General features: G+C 42.3%; 1 protein-coding gene across 1 annotated transcript in view; it reads right to left on the bottom strand.

Moving 5' to 3' along the window:
• Positions 1–8,890: 8,890 nt before the first annotated feature.
• Positions 8,891–16,971, bottom strand: part of dpysl3 (dihydropyrimidinase like 3) — a 48,793-nt gene continuing 40,712 nt past the window's right edge. The window contains exons 13-14 of the mRNA XM_063203672.1: positions 11,994–12,180; positions 8,891–9,962 (exon numbers count right to left, since the gene is read on the bottom strand). Of these exons, the coding sequence (XP_063059742.1) occupies positions 9,871–9,962; positions 11,994–12,180 (279 nt within the window). The 3' untranslated portion in view covers positions 8,891–9,870. The remainder of the gene's footprint in view (positions 9,963–11,993; positions 12,181–16,971) is intronic.

Consider the following 16,971-nt stretch of genomic DNA (forward strand, 5'->3'; position numbering starts at 1 on the left):
AAGTCTTTTAAATCTGACACCATCTCTCCACTTCAGATAGGCATAATGATAGCCAACATGGCAGACCATCAAAGAACCACAAGTGCAAGTGTATCTGTCACTGTCCTGAGTCCAGGGGAAAGGTGGGGAACCGTAGCCTGATTATCGACTTTCAAATCTCTTTGAGACTTGGTCTGACCAAGAGCATAACAATTAACATTTCCCAAATGGCATGGTTGACCCTTCCCTTGTTTTGCTACTAATTGTTTGCTTCACAACAAAGTGGGAGGAATTCCCGATTTTCCCGGAGCTCAGAAACAATGTTTGTATTGCTCCTGGCCTGACTAGGGGAGGCGCGGCCTGGCTAGGGGAACCGGGCTGTTCTATGGAAATTGTCCTCATGCATCAGTAATGTTTGCCATGGCTCTTGTTTAAAATTACTGACAGAGACGCATAATCTATAGGATGCTCTTTAAGCCATCATATAGCCGCCAGTAACTATGGTATCTTGAAAGGACTTTCCTTGGTATAACTGCTGTACTACTTCTAGCAAGGATAATCATGAATTCTACTCACAGTAAGCGACAAAAAAAACATAATTACATAAAAAACATTAAAAAACAATTATCTGACACAAATTGTCAAAACATTGTCTGCATGTTTTTTCTTGTAAACAATACACACTCATACACTATTCTATTCCAATACAGACTTTCAGGTTCACCAGAGCACTGGAAGTAACTTTACATCTTAAATTAGAAACGTGCCCTTTGCGCATCAATAAAGGGCATTTCCTGTTAGGTAACCATGCCCAGACAGACTAATCTGTATCAAATGAAATTACACAGCACAGACAGCAAGGTCTGCCAATTAGCATGCATGTCACAAAATATATTTGATATAATTGCTTATATCATGCAGGATTATTTAGTTAGCATTCAATTAAAAATTGGTGAATATTGAATTTGATATGGATTATTAAAGCAGTCATGTCTGCTATAAACATTAGTGTTTATCTGTATAGGCTTATGTTTTGTTCCTATGTGTGTATGTATTTTGTATTCATTTATGGTAGGTAGATAGACTTTTATTGTGCCCAAGGGGAAATTCATTCTCACCTCCAGCACTTGACCTGTCACTTGTCATTGAGAATCTAAACATGATACGTGCACATTAGGACATTGTCAGACTCAAGACCCAAGGCACAACATTGATGATATTCACATGTCCATGTGTAGGGTTATTTTGTGTGACATCACTGTTGCATCATGCTACACCCCAACCTCCAACCCCTGAGCCCACCCTACCCCACACACACTATGCCCATGTGAATACTATTTACAGCCCCGACAATGAGTTTCAACACCACAGCGCTTGAGGCAATTGCATTTGAAAACAATATGCTGCCCGCAGGGACTTGTACTGTTACTGTAGAGCGGTTCAGCACTTTGTGCCTCTCCGTCAGGAACTCAATCTCTGACTTTGGCTTTTTGCAAGGGCCAATCGCAGGCCCTACCAGCTGAAGTGCAGGAAATAAGATCAGAGTTCTCAGTACTCACTAGAACATGCTGAATCAGGATGAGCGAAGATCTCATTACTCTTCTTGGGTTGGCCGGGCGTCGGTGAAGTGACTGACTGTTGTTGGGTAAATGTTGCGTAACATGACAAACGTGATGAGAACATGTCAGAGAGGAGAAGGGAAATATGTCTGTGTGTGGAAAAAAGTGTGTGTGTGTGTGTGTGTGTGTGTGTGTGTGTGTGTGTGTGTGTGTGTGTGTGTGTGTGTGTGTGTGTGTGTGTGTGTGTGTGTGTGTGTGTGTGTGTGTGGTGTGATGAGGGGGAGGGGCGAGGAGAGGAGAGGAGAGGAGAGGAGAGGAGAGGAGAGGAGAGGAGAGGAGAGGAGAGGAGCGGAGAGGAGAGGAACGAAGCAAAGAAAAGAAAAGGAGAGAAGAGAAGAGAATCACAGGTTTAAAAGAATCGTTATAACCAGGACTTGAAGGAAGGCGCCTGCATGTGTCTATACATATATGAATTCAAAGTCCCATTGGCATGTGTCCATGCACAGAGACTGAGCCTCCATTTGAACGAATGCCTCATTTCCATCAGGGAGGGAAATTCAACAGCTGAATTGGCCACTACATCACATTTAACTGTTGGGCTTTCTTGCAGAGCGAAGACAGTTACTCAAAGCATATGTGGGTTCATTAAAATGCTTTACTACCCTTTTTAGCACAACATTCGTCTTCTGGTTAGCTTGCGTTTTGTTTGCTTCAAGCCCAGGCATGGATGCCTGTTGGCTGTAATGGAACACTGTGATGGAAAAGTAATGAGTAAGTACAGGAGAAGGCTTTAAATCTACACCAACCCTTATGATGTAGCTGATGTGAGGAGCAGTAGTCGACATCCCAGGTTCATAAAATAAAAACACCGCCACATGTTTGCCCATGCTTTCCAAAGCCAGCAGTTTCCAGAGTCATTTTCAGAAGTTCATCAAGGTGTAACTTGTCTGCCTGGCACCTTTTTGCTTGATGGAGTTTGCTTGGTGGTGTTGCATATGCTTCACAGAAGGGTATACCGTTTGATTCAACACTTAGACCAGTGGTTCTTAACCTGGGGTACGGGCATCCCCTGGGGGTGCGCCAGAGATTTCAGGGGGTGCGCGGAATTTTGTTTTTGTTGAGGTTGTGATCAAAATTCTGCTTCTGAACATTATAATTAGGCCAAATCAAGACCAAATTAGAACATGTTTTGGTCCCCATGAAAATTCATTGAGTATTAGGTAATGTCTCTAGCAAGAATCATTGTAATTAATCACTTAAATATTTATTTTTGTGCATATACATGTGTAGATGTTTGGGATGGGGGTGCACGGCCTATCTTGGGCACAGGTTTGGGGGTGCGTTAAGAAAAAAAGGTTAAGAACTACTGACTTAGACTTTGACAGTAGGACCAACTACTGTGGGTGTTAATTCTGACTCTTGAAGTAATTAACACTGCAACATTTAGAGCTCTGGAGAAGTGGAGCATCACACATATGCCAATTTCCAACCTGTGATGTGTCTGCCACATACAGTATTACAGCACTGTAATACTGTATTATTATACCGTCAATGATGCAATGGGCCAGTTGATCCTAATTGGTACATGCCTTCATCCATGTTGCCGAGCAAATTGGTGAAATCCCCAGTGCTAGGAGCATGCACACAAGTAATATCCGGCCTGGCGTTTACTTTCTCAATTAAATTTCTACTGATGGTGAACTGTGAAATTGTACTCTAACCCCCCTAAATATTGCTTCCATCTGGATCATAGCACCACTGGGGCCAAGGTACATGTTGCAGAGAGGGGTCGCTCATCTCTTCCTTTGATGTTGATATGAATTATCTTTTTTTTTTCTCATTTTTTCATTTATCCTTTATTTAGCCAGGATTGTCCCATTGAGACTACAGTCTCTTCTGCCAGGGAGTCCTGGTCAAAATGGCAGCAAACATATAGTTACAGACACAGACAAACACAAAGACAAAAAAGGAAAATAAATGTACAAAAAACACATTAAAAAGAATAAGTTTACATAAAACGTATTTTGAGATTAAAAGTAGCCTATGTGCTGCATAGTCAGAAACAATGACACTCCTCTGATACTGTATTAATTTTCCTCTTAAAAGTCTCTAATGAGGGCAGAGAGTCCATACATAGTATCTTCTGCAACTCATTCCATAGATATGGGGCATAAAAAGAAAAGCCTGTTTTCCCTAATTCAGTGCGAGGAGTACAAGACTGTAGTAGTAACTTATGTGAAGAGCGTGTGCCATAAGATAAAGTACAAAAAGTCAATAAATTACAGATATAATAGGGAAGTTTGCCCAACAGTGCCTTTGCAATAAAAAGTAACATATGCAATTTACGCCTTAAATACAAGGATGGCCATTGGACTTTAGAGTACAGATCACAATGGTGGGTTCTTGAGGGGGCACCTGTTACAAATCGCAATGCTGAATGATAAACTGCATCCAGCTTTTTGAGGAGACATAAGGGCGCATGCATATATCAACTCGACGAAGAGAGCTTGATTTCCTGCATCATTCTCATCACAGCTCTGCATGATCAGAGACGGTACAAGAGCTTTGTCAAAGTCCTACAGGTATTTAGAGAGACTGGGCTGTTCAGTATGGTGTGATAGTGACACCTAGATGTGAAGCTGTAGACAGCAGCTGAACACATGCTCAACTTTACCGTAAGATCCCTGTTATAGGCCTACCTTTGCTGTTATCAGGATGGCAATTACCAAATTGTTATTTAATACAAAAGGCTTTGTATATTGACATAGTAGTGTAGTCATTTCAATGGCTATTCTAGCTTTCCACTGGTGGAACAGTGCACATTTTGAACCTACCGATGACGAACTTAAGTGGTCAGACACAGTAGCAGGAACTGGAGTTCCGCAACATCTGAACCAGGGCTGGGGAGGGACCCTTTTTCATTCGAGGGGTCACTTCAAATTGTATAAAATTCTCCAAGGTCCATACTATGAACACAAACCAGGATTCTCCCCTACATTGTATACTGTATCCTTTAGTGTACACAAGAAAAAAATACTGTTCAATTGCTTACATTTTGCAGATGCAAGGACATATTCCCCTCAAACAGTATTATTTTTGTTTTTAAAAGGAAAATATTTCGATGCTGTACAGAGGATATTTCTGTTAATAAACTGTTGTGATGTGCCACATCTGTACAACTGTAAATATATTATAGATAACTTGAATGCAAAACAAAGGGGCAATAGTGAGGTGCTGGTTACACATATGCAGATATTTTAAAATGCAGATTTTTAAAAAATCCGATCATGTATAGATACATCATGTGGATAACAATAAAATAAATCTCCAATGTGACAGGTGCGTTTTAGCCCCCTAAATGGAATATTTTTTAAACCGCCGTTTTGAAATGCGCTTTAAAACTGTGATTACGTTTACGATTGTAAACGTGAGCCAAAACTGATGCGTTTTCAAAAATATCAATATGTGTAAATGGCTTCTGAACGCAGTTGGTATCCTGTTACTAGGACAGCAGGAATGGCGCATAAACACTCACTCACACAGGTTTGGGTCTAGAGCAGCACCTCTGCAAAGTTGGTCAAGGTCATGCGTCTCCTCCGTGTATGGGTAAGTAAGTAGGCCATTAATGGGGATAGCAGGCATGCTGTGGCCAAATGTGGGGACAGGAAGGTGGGGGTTGGAGAGGTTGGAGAGACTGTCCCTGTTTCTGTTTTCAAATACTCTGTGTGTGTGTGTGTGTGTGTGTGTGTGTGCGTGTGCGTGTGCGTGTGCGTGTGCGTGCGCGTGCGTGTGTGTGTGTGTGTGTGTGTGTGTGTGTGTGTGTGTGTGTGTGTGTGTGTGTGTGTGTGTGTGTGTGTGTGTGTGTGTGTGCGCGCGCGCGTGTGCGTGTGCGTGTGCGTGTGCGTGTGTGTGTGTGTGTGTGTATGTGTAGCACTCTGAGGAGTGGATTATTATTTCAAAATGAAGTTTTTGCTTCTTTGGGAATTGTATTAACAATTTTATTTACTCTGCATTTGATTTACTCTCTCAATAGTTGTATGAGACCCTGTGAATTGAAGATGGTGCTGTGCCTCCCATGCCTGAAGTGAAGTGACCAATGAAGTAAAGTGAACTGAAACATTGACTGGGAAGTGGTAAGTTCCAGCACAGATACAAACTAGCACAGGATCGCCTCAGTTATCTGTGTGTGTGTGTGTGTGTGTGTGTGTGTGTGTGTGTGTGTGTGTGTGTGTGTGTGTGTGTGTGTGTGTGTGTGTGTGTGTGTGTGTGTGTGTGTGTGTGTGTGTGTGTGTGTGTGTGTGTGTGTGTGTGTATCTACACAATGTTAGGGTCAAAATATGCATGTCCAATACAGTCAAAATCAGTGATAGGAATGAGAATAGCGATGACAAGAGAAAATATAGAGTCGAGACTGAAAACTGTTCAGTTGCAACTGATGTTTATTCAGGAACAATTCATACAACCACATCTCAGTTTGGGTTTCACCTGGCTTTTTTGATACAACTGTAAAAAAAGAACATAAATCTATAACAAAGACAGTCAACAAACATAAATATAACACTTGGTTTTGTTTGTTTCAACCTCATTCTGAATACTCCATATTCCGTACTTCCTCCCCCCTTTTGCTTGGAATCATTTATTTGGAAAGTAAAAACAAGAAACTGTAATCAAATTACAACAAACATGAGTGAGAGCATTACATTAAGCCTTCTCCAATCGTCGTGTGCTGTTAGCCAAAATGGCTGCTTATAACAAACATGGACCATATCTCTCGAGACACCCTGTAAAGGCACCGGGCACAATGGAATTTTATTGCCAGAAAATTAAAACTATAAAATGATCCTAGACCTACAGCAACCCTAATATTCTGAAGGGATAGATGAGAGGGTGTCGTAATTGTCAATTTGGTTTTGATCCAGTCCTGTGTGCATAATTTTACATACTGTAAACTAGACTCAATAAAAAAACTAATTCAGAACACACACACGCCACTGAGTCTAGAGTGCTAAGTATTGTAGAAATGTGCACTAAATATCTGTTCAGCAGAGGTTGTTTTAACCCTATACTGCACACATTATTATCCCATCATGGAAAAAAATCTAACTGTGGTTTTTGTCACATAAAATGAACTTCTTAAAACATTTTTGCAATTTTTTCAAAAAAAAAGTTTTTTGGGGGGGTACATTTAGGTTTGTTGCCATATGGCAACATTGTGCAGTTACGGAAAGGATCCAGTGTACATTTTCCCTCCAAGACCAAACAAGGGTCGTACAACATTATGGATTATTTTATAGAAATATAATTGTTTTATCTCAGAAAAACATTGAACGTTTACCCAACAGTTCAAGGGAGTTATTTAACACATTTTTGCCCCTGAGAGAACAAGTGAATACTGTTTATTATATCCCCGAAAAACAGTATTTCAGTGGTATTACTTTGACCAACCACCAATGAATATATTAGGTATTAAGACAATATCTGTGCATATATTTGCACAAAAAATGTGTATGGTAACTGTCTATAATATGTACATGAACTGATTTAATTTTGGAAGCCAACACTTTCAAGATGGCCGACATTCAAGATGGCCGATTTGCGGGCCAGGCATCTTTCAACATAACCGACAGTTTATTTGTCATAACTTTTGAATGGATGCTTGGATTTATACTAAACCTTGTGTGATAACACTCTATAATGAGTAAATAAGCCATGTAAAATTGTGAGGCCAGTGCTTTAAAGATAGCAGAATTTCAAGATGGCTGACTTTGAAGTTGGCAATCTTTCGAGACTGCCTACCTTTTGTTTACGCCACAACTTTTCAGTGGGTGCTTGGATTTGCAGTAAATCTCGTGTGTTAATAATATAATTGGTTTATGAGCTGTTTGAAATTTCAAGATTATGCTTTTAAAATGGCTGACTTTCAAAATGGTTGACTTTGTACAATAATTTTTGATCGGGTTGACAGATTTGCACAAACGTTTTGCGCTAATTAGCCTAATTATAACATACACATGAAGTCAAAACATTTTGGAGGCTTCAAATGGTCAAGATGACAGTAGCTTTATGCTCTAATCTGGGGTTTGGGGATTTTTGTGGTATACCTCTGGCAGTCTGGGGAGGCTGCATAGGCCTTGTTCGCTTTTCTACATGTACTCAGAGTGAAAGCTCATAAAACAGTTCTGTACACCTATTATAACATTTTTTAATGTTCATTACAGACTGCCATTTACACTAATTATACATATTATCAGTTATCAATCATTCAATCAATAAATAAATCAATTAATCAATCAATTAGAATTGGGTATTTGTATCAATACACTTTCCCTATTGACCGTCTTGTTCCATTACCGCACAATGTTGCCGTATGGCAACATACCTATTTTTCAACATAAAATGGAAATAATTTTAGTTGAAAACAAAACAAATAGTGAAAACAGATCATGACTAACTATAGATCATCCCAATATTTTTTTAAATTTTGTAAATATTGCAAAAAGTGTGAAAAATCTTGGCCAATGTCAGAGCAATCTGTCAAGGACACACGCTCATGTACAGTGAGGGAAAGAGCGAGCCTGGGGCAGTGTGTGGTGTCAGGTGATGTCAAGAAACCACATCATTGGATAAAACAAGGTCACGGTTTCAATATAAAAACCAATCAGTGTCTATTGTTTATATTTAAATACCAGGAAATGCCAAAAGAATGGTATGTTGCCATATGGCAACACCGTGCAGTATAGGGTTAAGTCTAGGGCCATGTTGTGACAATAAAATAACACAAGATCTTCAATATTTTTTATGTTAGTGTTTCAGGTGTCTGTGCTCTCCCACACCTGAAACAGGTCTGCCCAAGAGATAGTTCCGGAAACATAGATTAGAACATAAGGAAGAAAGCGCCAGAAGTGGTTCTGCATCAAAATGACCATTTGTTTGGTCTTTTTAGTTTCACAAGCAGGGTGGTTTATGCCGTATCTGTTCACAAAGCCTTAACTGTCAATTGCTTAGGCCTGGGTCCGTTTATTCCTTTAACTAGATTGAAGTATCTACTTCAGTTATTGTGAGATCCGAACTGTTATTTTTTTTATTTATTCCTTTTCTTTTCATCAGGCAGTAAGGTATGATGTATGAAGCGACAGGCAAGAAAGCTTTGACGAGCAGTCGATCCAGATATAGCACCAGGAGAGTCCGCGTCCGGATCTGGCTCGAGTCTGGTTAAGAGATGGGCCAGAGCCGGGACAAATTTGGCTGTTATCTGGGGACGACTGTGGTCAGTCACAATCAGAGCAAAAGGGAAGAGCACTTGAACAGAAAAAAACCATGAAGACCATTTCCAGCCAGCATGCTATGTCTAGTTTTGTTGTTGTTTTCTTTTTTTTGGGTACACCTGTGCACTCGAAACCTGGTCTGTTCTTTTCTTCATCATTTCTTTCTTTTCAATTTCTGTCAGTTATGTCTCGTTAAAAAAAAATCACTCACTCCTGGGCGGTTTTGGTGACCCAAGCGAGGCTGCAACAACGTCATACGCAAAAAAGCTACGTTACATCTACCATACTTACATTTCCACCTACCAACAATGGATGGAATTGCATGTTTTATTTTTTATTCAATGCTAGGGATTATTAGCAGACTAGCGAACAGAAAGAAGATGACATCAAAAACATCTAATGGAGAATACCAAGGCCATGTCCTGAAACCCACACAGTAGTCCTTCTCCTACTCTACCACATCTCTACCACATAGGAGATTCCAACTCTCTCCAAACATAACGGTTACAGTTACGGTTATAGTTACGGTTACGGTTGTTTGTTTAAGTGACAGTGTTTCATTGTGATTTACCTCGTACATGCTGTATGAGAGTTATACTGTAGATTTTGTAGCTATTAGTACACTCTGGACTGTGCTTAAGTGGGTCTTTCAAACTGTTGTTGTGGGAACCAGGTGACAATTACCAGATATCTAGACAAATTTGTTTAGATCATTTGTAGCAGTGACTGTTTGTGTTTGTATATGTGTCCAGCTGAGGTGCAGCACTGGAGAAGAAATACTGTGCAGTTTCTAAAGCTGGCGAAGTTAGCATTCTTGGCAGGAGAAACAATGAGAAGGGGGGAATGGTCAGTGTTTTTGCTTACTTTTCTTATTTTTTTGTTTTGTTTGTTTGTTTATGTAGCTTGTTCTTATCTTGGTTCTCCTAAACAAGACCCTAATTTTCCTCACTCACTCACTCATTCCCTATCCAGGACTCCGGGAAAGCTACGCAGCTCCTCGCTCCTCCTCCTCCTCCTCCTCCTCCTCTTCTCTCCTCCATTGGTGGGTGGGTAGAGGGTTAAGCGGTTTAGCTGAGGGAGGTGATATTGGAGCGGCCACCAGGGGGCACCATAATGCGTCGGCCACCAGGGCGGATGGGAGCGTCGTCAGCAGGCGGCACTGTGTAGGTCACAAACATAAACAGGCCACACACACACACACACACACACACACACACACACACACACACACGCATGCAGGAACGCACGCACACACACACACACACGCGCACACACACACACACGCACACACACACACACACACACACACACACACACACACACACACACACACACACACACACACACACACACACACACACACACACACACACACACACACACACACACACACACACACACACACACACAGAGTTTAGAGAGATGACTCCTGTAGGTCACAAGCATAAACACACAGACGGGCAGTTTAGAGAGATGTGTGTGTGTGTGTGTGTGTGTGATGTGTGTATGGACCACTCCTTACAGCAAACTATAGCTAGACAGCTGGCCCTACTAGCCCTATGCTCTTGCTCTGACCTTGGGATTAAATGCCTTTTAAAAGCAATAGGATTGGCGGGAGATTACGTGGACATTGTGAAAGCGCACAAGACTTAACGTTAAACAGTGACAGTTGTGTTGTTGTCCTACGCCCATCGGCTCTCACCGTGGCTGCGGCCATGCAGTCAGGAGAGGCAGGAGAGGCTTACAAAGCAGCCCGGCAGTGTTTGTAAATAATCTCCTGTTGACTTCTGCCACCATCTGTATTTACTAGGCAGTGTATATACACCACCTCCTGCACAGAGGTGCAGACACTTGTGTGTTTAACAGACTCCATTAACTGCCGGGGCAGGACCCCAAATTTGGGTCTCTGCGCGGTTTTGGTCTAACTTAATGTTTCTCAACGAGGGGTATACAGCCCCCCAGGGGGGCATTGGGGAGTCCTAGGGGGGAATTGAAAAAGATACAGCTGAGAGGGGGGGGGGGGCAGTGCTTAGTTGCCATTGGGGAGCATGAGTTCATTTTATTTTTTAATACTAATGGGGGCGTTGACGGGCTTATGATGAGGTCAAGGGGGTGTTGGCAGGCTTATGATGAGGTCATTGGGTTGTGTTCAAAGAAGGTTGAGAACCACTGGTCTAACTACTTGTAGTGGGAAAAACATTGAGATCCTTTTAACAGGCTTTCCCTGTGCAGTTTAAAACAGCTCTGTAGGTTACAGTACTAATACTTAGGCCTACTTATATTTATATTTATGAATACATTAGTAACCATCAATGCACATTTTGTAAAGGAAAACAGCTACCAGGATGACCAGTTGTCTGAAAAGAATTCCAAGGTGGAGGCAAAGTGGCAAAGTGCAACAGCCGTCCACTGAGCCATCATTTCCATAAAACAGGTCACCTCTAAAGGCCCGTTGTTCCCTGTTAGCATCTAGGACATATTTTAATTTGCAATTTAGTCAGGATTTAAAGAAAACTGTGAATGATATTATCTTATGGCATAATAACTGGTGTGTTACCAAGGGTGAGGAAACCCTAGAGATCATAGAGGGGGAAGAGCTGTTAGGGGGGCAAGCAGACAGACAGACAGACAGACAGACAGACAGACAGACAGACAGACAGACAGACAGACAGACAGACAGACAGACAGACAGACAGAGTGCAGGATAGAAGGGAGGAGAGAACAAGTGGAGGGGACTGAGAGACAGACAATAAGGCAGATAGACAGGGGGAGGTGCAAAGGAAAGAGACAGACAGACAGACAGGTGGAGTAGGCAGACAGGCACGACTGACAGGTGGAGGAAAAAGAGACAGACAAGAGTAGAGGAGGAAGACAGACAAATGGGTAAAGGGAGAAGTAAAGGATGGACAGACAGACAGACAGACAGATAGGGAAGGGGGGAGTGACAGAGGGCCAAGCTGTCTAACTCTGACAGACAGACAGACAGACAGGTAGAGAGACAAGTAGATAAGGGAGAAGAGAGGCAAAGAGGGGCCTAGTGTCACTCTGACAGACAGACAGACAGACAGACAGACAAGTAGAGAAGGGAGGAGAGAGGCAAAGAGGGGCCTAGCAATGTGTCTCACGCTGACAGTCAGACAAACAAGTAGAGAAGGCCAAGAGGGGTGTGGAGCTGTGCACTGCGTCTCACCGTGGTGCTGCTGCTGCTGCGGGCTGCCGGCTAGGCTGAATCCGGAGTGGTGGAGGTTCCTGACGGGGGTCTGTTTGGTGGGGGAGGTGCGGGCGGAGGAGGCCGGGGTGGCGCCGCGCGACAGTGGAGAGAAGTCGGCCACGGGCCCGTCGTACATGCCCCTGGGCACCGCACGGATCACTGCCAACTGATGGAGCAAAGAGAGGGAGAGGGAGAGAGGGGGGGAGAGATTTACATCCATTTATTAATTCTACTGTCATTCATTTTGTTTTGAGATGTCCTTGTATTACGTGTATTAATATTTGTCATTGCCAGCTGATAGAGCAGAGAGAGAGAGAGAGAGAGAGAGAGAGAGAGAGAGAGAGAGAGAGAGAGAGAGTGTGTGGGGGGTTATTTTCATGTGTTTATCCGTATGCACGTCTGGCACATGTAGCAATAAACCAAATAATTTTTGTGAGAGTTTGTCAGACCAGACAGACAGAGTAAGCGCGCAAGCGTGAGAGAGGCGTACCCTGATTACCGTTGGCAAAATCAGTTCCATGCCTGGCGCTGTTTGGCATTAACAGCCTGTGTTTGTTTACTGCAATGTTTGTGCTTCAGCTAGGGTGCATATTTCACCCAATGTTTTGCTAGCAAAAGCGGTTCCAGATTTATAGACAGACTCTTGCGCACACATATGCATGCACATACACATACACACCAATGTATGCGCGCACGCACACGCACACGCACACGCACACACACACACACACCAATGTATGCACGTACATGCACGCATGCACGCACGCATGCACGCACGCACGCACGCACGCGCACACACACACACACACACACACTTTGAGCCTCCTGATTAAAACAATGAGCCTCATGAAAAGTACTGTAGAGTATTCTTTCATTCTATTGTTGCTTCTTGAGCAACTGTTTCCAAGGGCTGCTTGATCAGTGCCGGAGCACAGGGCCAGAGAAAACATGCACTAATCAGAAGAACACCCATGGCTCTACCATAACCATCAGGCCTAGGATGACATACTGTAGACAAGGCAGGGAGAGTTTATTTGTATTGTGCATTTCATACACAGGGGCAGTGCAAAATGCTTAACAACAACAAAAGCAAATGGAAACAGGTGGAACTCACTGCCAAGGCAAAAATTCGAATTCTAGATTCTCTAGATCAGTGGTTCTTAACCTGGGGTGCGGGCACCCCCTGGGGGTGCGCCAGAGATTTCAGGGGGTGCGTGAAATATTGTTTGTGTTGAGGTTGTGACCAGAATTCTGCTAACGACCATTATAATTAGGCCAAATAAAAACCACATTAAAACATGTTTTGGTCCCCATGTAAGGTATTGAGGTATTGATTAATGTCTCAAGCAAGAATCATTGTCATGAATCCCTTAAATCATTTTTTGTGTATATTGTAGAAGTTGGGTTGGGGGTGCGCGGCTTGCCTTGGGCATAGGTAAGGGGGTGCGTTAAGAAAAAAGGTTAAGAGCCACTGCTCTAGATTATCTCACTGTGGCTGTATGTCCATGTGTTGTTGACCTTCAAAAGCTAGCTATCACACAGGCAAAAGTCTGTGACGGACAAACGCGTGGACGTACATAAATCTGAACGAATAGAGAATGTTCGCCTTCATCCAGCACTTCATCCAGCCCTGTTAAACATTGCAAGCCAGTTAAGCATAAAAAGGTAAGTTTCCCTGCTTCCATAAGTTTGTAACACTGACCTACAGTATCATTGGTTTGTAAGTTTACTCAACTCGAGACTTAACTCAATTCAAGGCTCTCTCAAGTTGAGTTAACTTACAAACATAAGACAGCAGGGCAACTTGCTTTTTTTACGTTTGATTGGCGGCAACGTTTTATAGTGCACCAGTGGTTGGAAAAATAGGAACACTGTATGTCAAATGAAATAAGAATGAGATGGATATAAGTAGGGTTCCAGTACACTAAGATTCATAAAAGCTCAAGACAACATAGTACGTAGCAATAGACTATAGGATGACTGCTCCGTCAAGAGTCCAGGAGAAATACCCCAGGGAGAAAACTGAAATTGAAACCATATCTGGGCCTGGACCAGCTTTTCTGACTGTGATGGCAGCATGGGGCTTGACAACCATCTCAAGGGGTTTTAGTATATAAATGAAAGTTCATATTGAAGCAGCATTAAGTGGTTATTTCAACCTTGAAGTATGTCATATTTTTGAAAATCGTTTCATTCTTTCCTCAACTTGTAACAGGGTGACAGGCACATCAGAATTCACTTTGCTGCTGTCCGTGGCTTATAATTGCATGAGGTTTAGAGCAGCGGAACAAACAATTTTCTAGGTTCTCTTTGCAGATACAGCAGAGGTGAAAAGGCAGAAAAGGAACCTCCAAAATCTTTGGATGCAGTTGGCTGTAGCTTCCCTCTCTACTTGTAGAACAACCAGTGACAACACTGTTATATACATTTGATAGAGACAGAAATAATTATGATTGTTTTTTTATTTTTTTATTTCTCCTTTATTTCACACATTGAGGCAATTGCCTCTTTTTCAAGTGGGGCCTTGTGAATATATCTACTGGGTCCCTGATATCTTAATTGCATTCTTAATCCATCACCCACCATCTCTCTCTCTCTCTAGACATTTCTGTTTCCAACTTCCTTATCTCACATTAATCTTTCTTTCTCGCTCTCTATTTCTCCTTCCTCTCTCTTCCTCTTTGTCTCGCTGACTTTCAGTGTTCCATCCGCAGTCTGATAACAGATTAGAATACTAAATTCGATTAATCTGACACAAATAGCATGCGTGCGCACGCACACACACACACACGCACACACACGCACACGTACACGCACACGCACACACACACGCTTCACGCTACACCACTTCATATTGTGCAGCCAGAAAGAAACCACACGGATGGTAAGTTAGGTGAAGCCATGAGAAGCCACTGTCTACTGTGGTCTCCATCTCTGTCTGCCCCTGTCTGTGTCTGCGTCCTCCATTCTGTATGCGTGCATGTGTTCGTGTCACACACTGCTAAGAGGCTCGCCAGGCCACCGTCAAAGCAGATCCAGCACGAGGGCCAAACGGAGCTCAGACAGAGCTCACGGCCGCGACCTTCCTCTCAACATTCCTCAACATGACAGACCAACAACCCACCGCCCCGTCAACACCGAGGACAAATCAACACTGAGGCCCGTGGCCGCTGTTTTGGCCACCAGATGCTGTCACAGTCAAAGACAAGAGGCCAGAGGTATTAGTCATCCAGTCATTCAGATTTTGGCAAAGGCAAATGTGACACAACTATGTATCGCACAACTTCTTTGAATTCCAAGGAATGAGGCCTAGCGTTATATAAGAGTTTATCTAGAAGACTCACAGGAGGGCAGCATGGGACAGTGAGGAGCGTGAATTCCTTTGTATATCTATAGTGCATCTGAAGTGTGTTGTACTTTCTAAAAACTCTATCCGAATTCACTGTTCTATGCCTCGAATAGACCAACGTTGTTAAACTGTTGCTTATGCAGTGTTTGCTAGATTGTCTATTGAATGTTTAGGTCGTCTTTTGTTTCTTTGGATAAAAACATCTGCGAAAAAATACCAACAAGCTGTAATTTTAATTTGTAATATGGTGCAATAGTAGGTTATTGGATATCAAACGTCAAGGGAGAGTTTCAACATCAATGATGATGATGTTTCAAACATTGACAGAACTATTATATTATATCCCAGCCATGGGCCTTAAATAATAGGCAGTGTTGCAGTGTGTGCTTAGTGTAATAGTGTAAACTATGTATTTGGAAAAGAGCTGAAGCTTGATGTCTGTCATTTACCTGTCAACACAGAGCTTGGATGATTTTGGTTTCAAAATGACAGATCGAGAGTTAGGTACTCATTTTCATTCAGATGTGGTGAGCTAACCGGTCCTCTATGAATAACTATTTGTTTTTAAGGGTAAACTGTCAGATCCACAGATGATGGATCCTATGCTAAAAAATACCCTAGAGACTATTGCATTTCTAAGTCTGGGCCCATGAGAGAATGGGAGAAAGAGAAGTGGTAAGGAGAAAGAGGCAGAGAGAGAGAGAGCGAGAGAGAGCGAGAGAGGGAGAGAGAGAGAGAGAGAGAGAGAGAGAGAGAGAGAGAGAGAGAGAGAGAGAGAGAGAGAGAGAGAGAGAGAGAGACAGCAAGAGAGGCGCTGTAACCAGTGATGGCCGGGCCAGTTACAATTACGCCATAATCGTCCGATCACAATTATCTGAGTTGACCACAGTCATTTCACATAATCACTCAAATTGTTTCCATTCATCTGTAGAAAAGCGGCTAAATGAAATAATAGAATTGCCGTGTTTCCATCACTATTTCCACATCGCCTTTGACCAATTGCGGTTTCACTGACCTCATCCCCCTGCTCTTCCTTCTCGTTCCTATGGCATCCTAACATATGTTCCTCTAGGAGTGGGGTGTTAATGGTCTAGAGTTGCGCTTCATTCTAATGTATCATACTGCTGCACACTCTATGAGGTTGTAGGCCCACTGTTACATGAATTAAGTCCAACCTCACAAAGCACGTATGCAAAAATATTTATTGGCACTTCACCGTATAGTTATGGTTAGGTATATAAAATGACAGTGCATAATATTGCAGTAAATTTTAAATGTAGAAAAACAAACTGGTTCTTATTATACCGTATATACTAGCCTATTTGAGCTATTGTCGTTGTCTTGTCTGCCCTGGCCAGCTTTCTTTTTGTCTAACTGTAACAGAAATCAACTGAATCAATGTACTTTTAAAAAGATGAATCGTTCTTTGTGGGATAATTAAAGCTATTTTAGCAATACTGGTGGATAGTGCATTTGTTTATGCTTGTGTTGATGGTGAAATTTCTAGGCAGATTTTTTTTGTGCAAACTATTTTTCCTTTAAATGTGAGCCGAGGACTGCATAACACCCTCGTATACACCCTTCTCCACACAGTCATTTTGTTGCTGC

Source organism: Engraulis encrasicolus, chromosome 7, assembly GCF_034702125.1.
Source record: "Engraulis encrasicolus isolate BLACKSEA-1 chromosome 7, IST_EnEncr_1.0, whole genome shotgun sequence".
In the NCBI taxonomy this organism is placed as follows: Eukaryota; Metazoa; Chordata; class Actinopteri; order Clupeiformes; family Engraulidae; genus Engraulis; species Engraulis encrasicolus.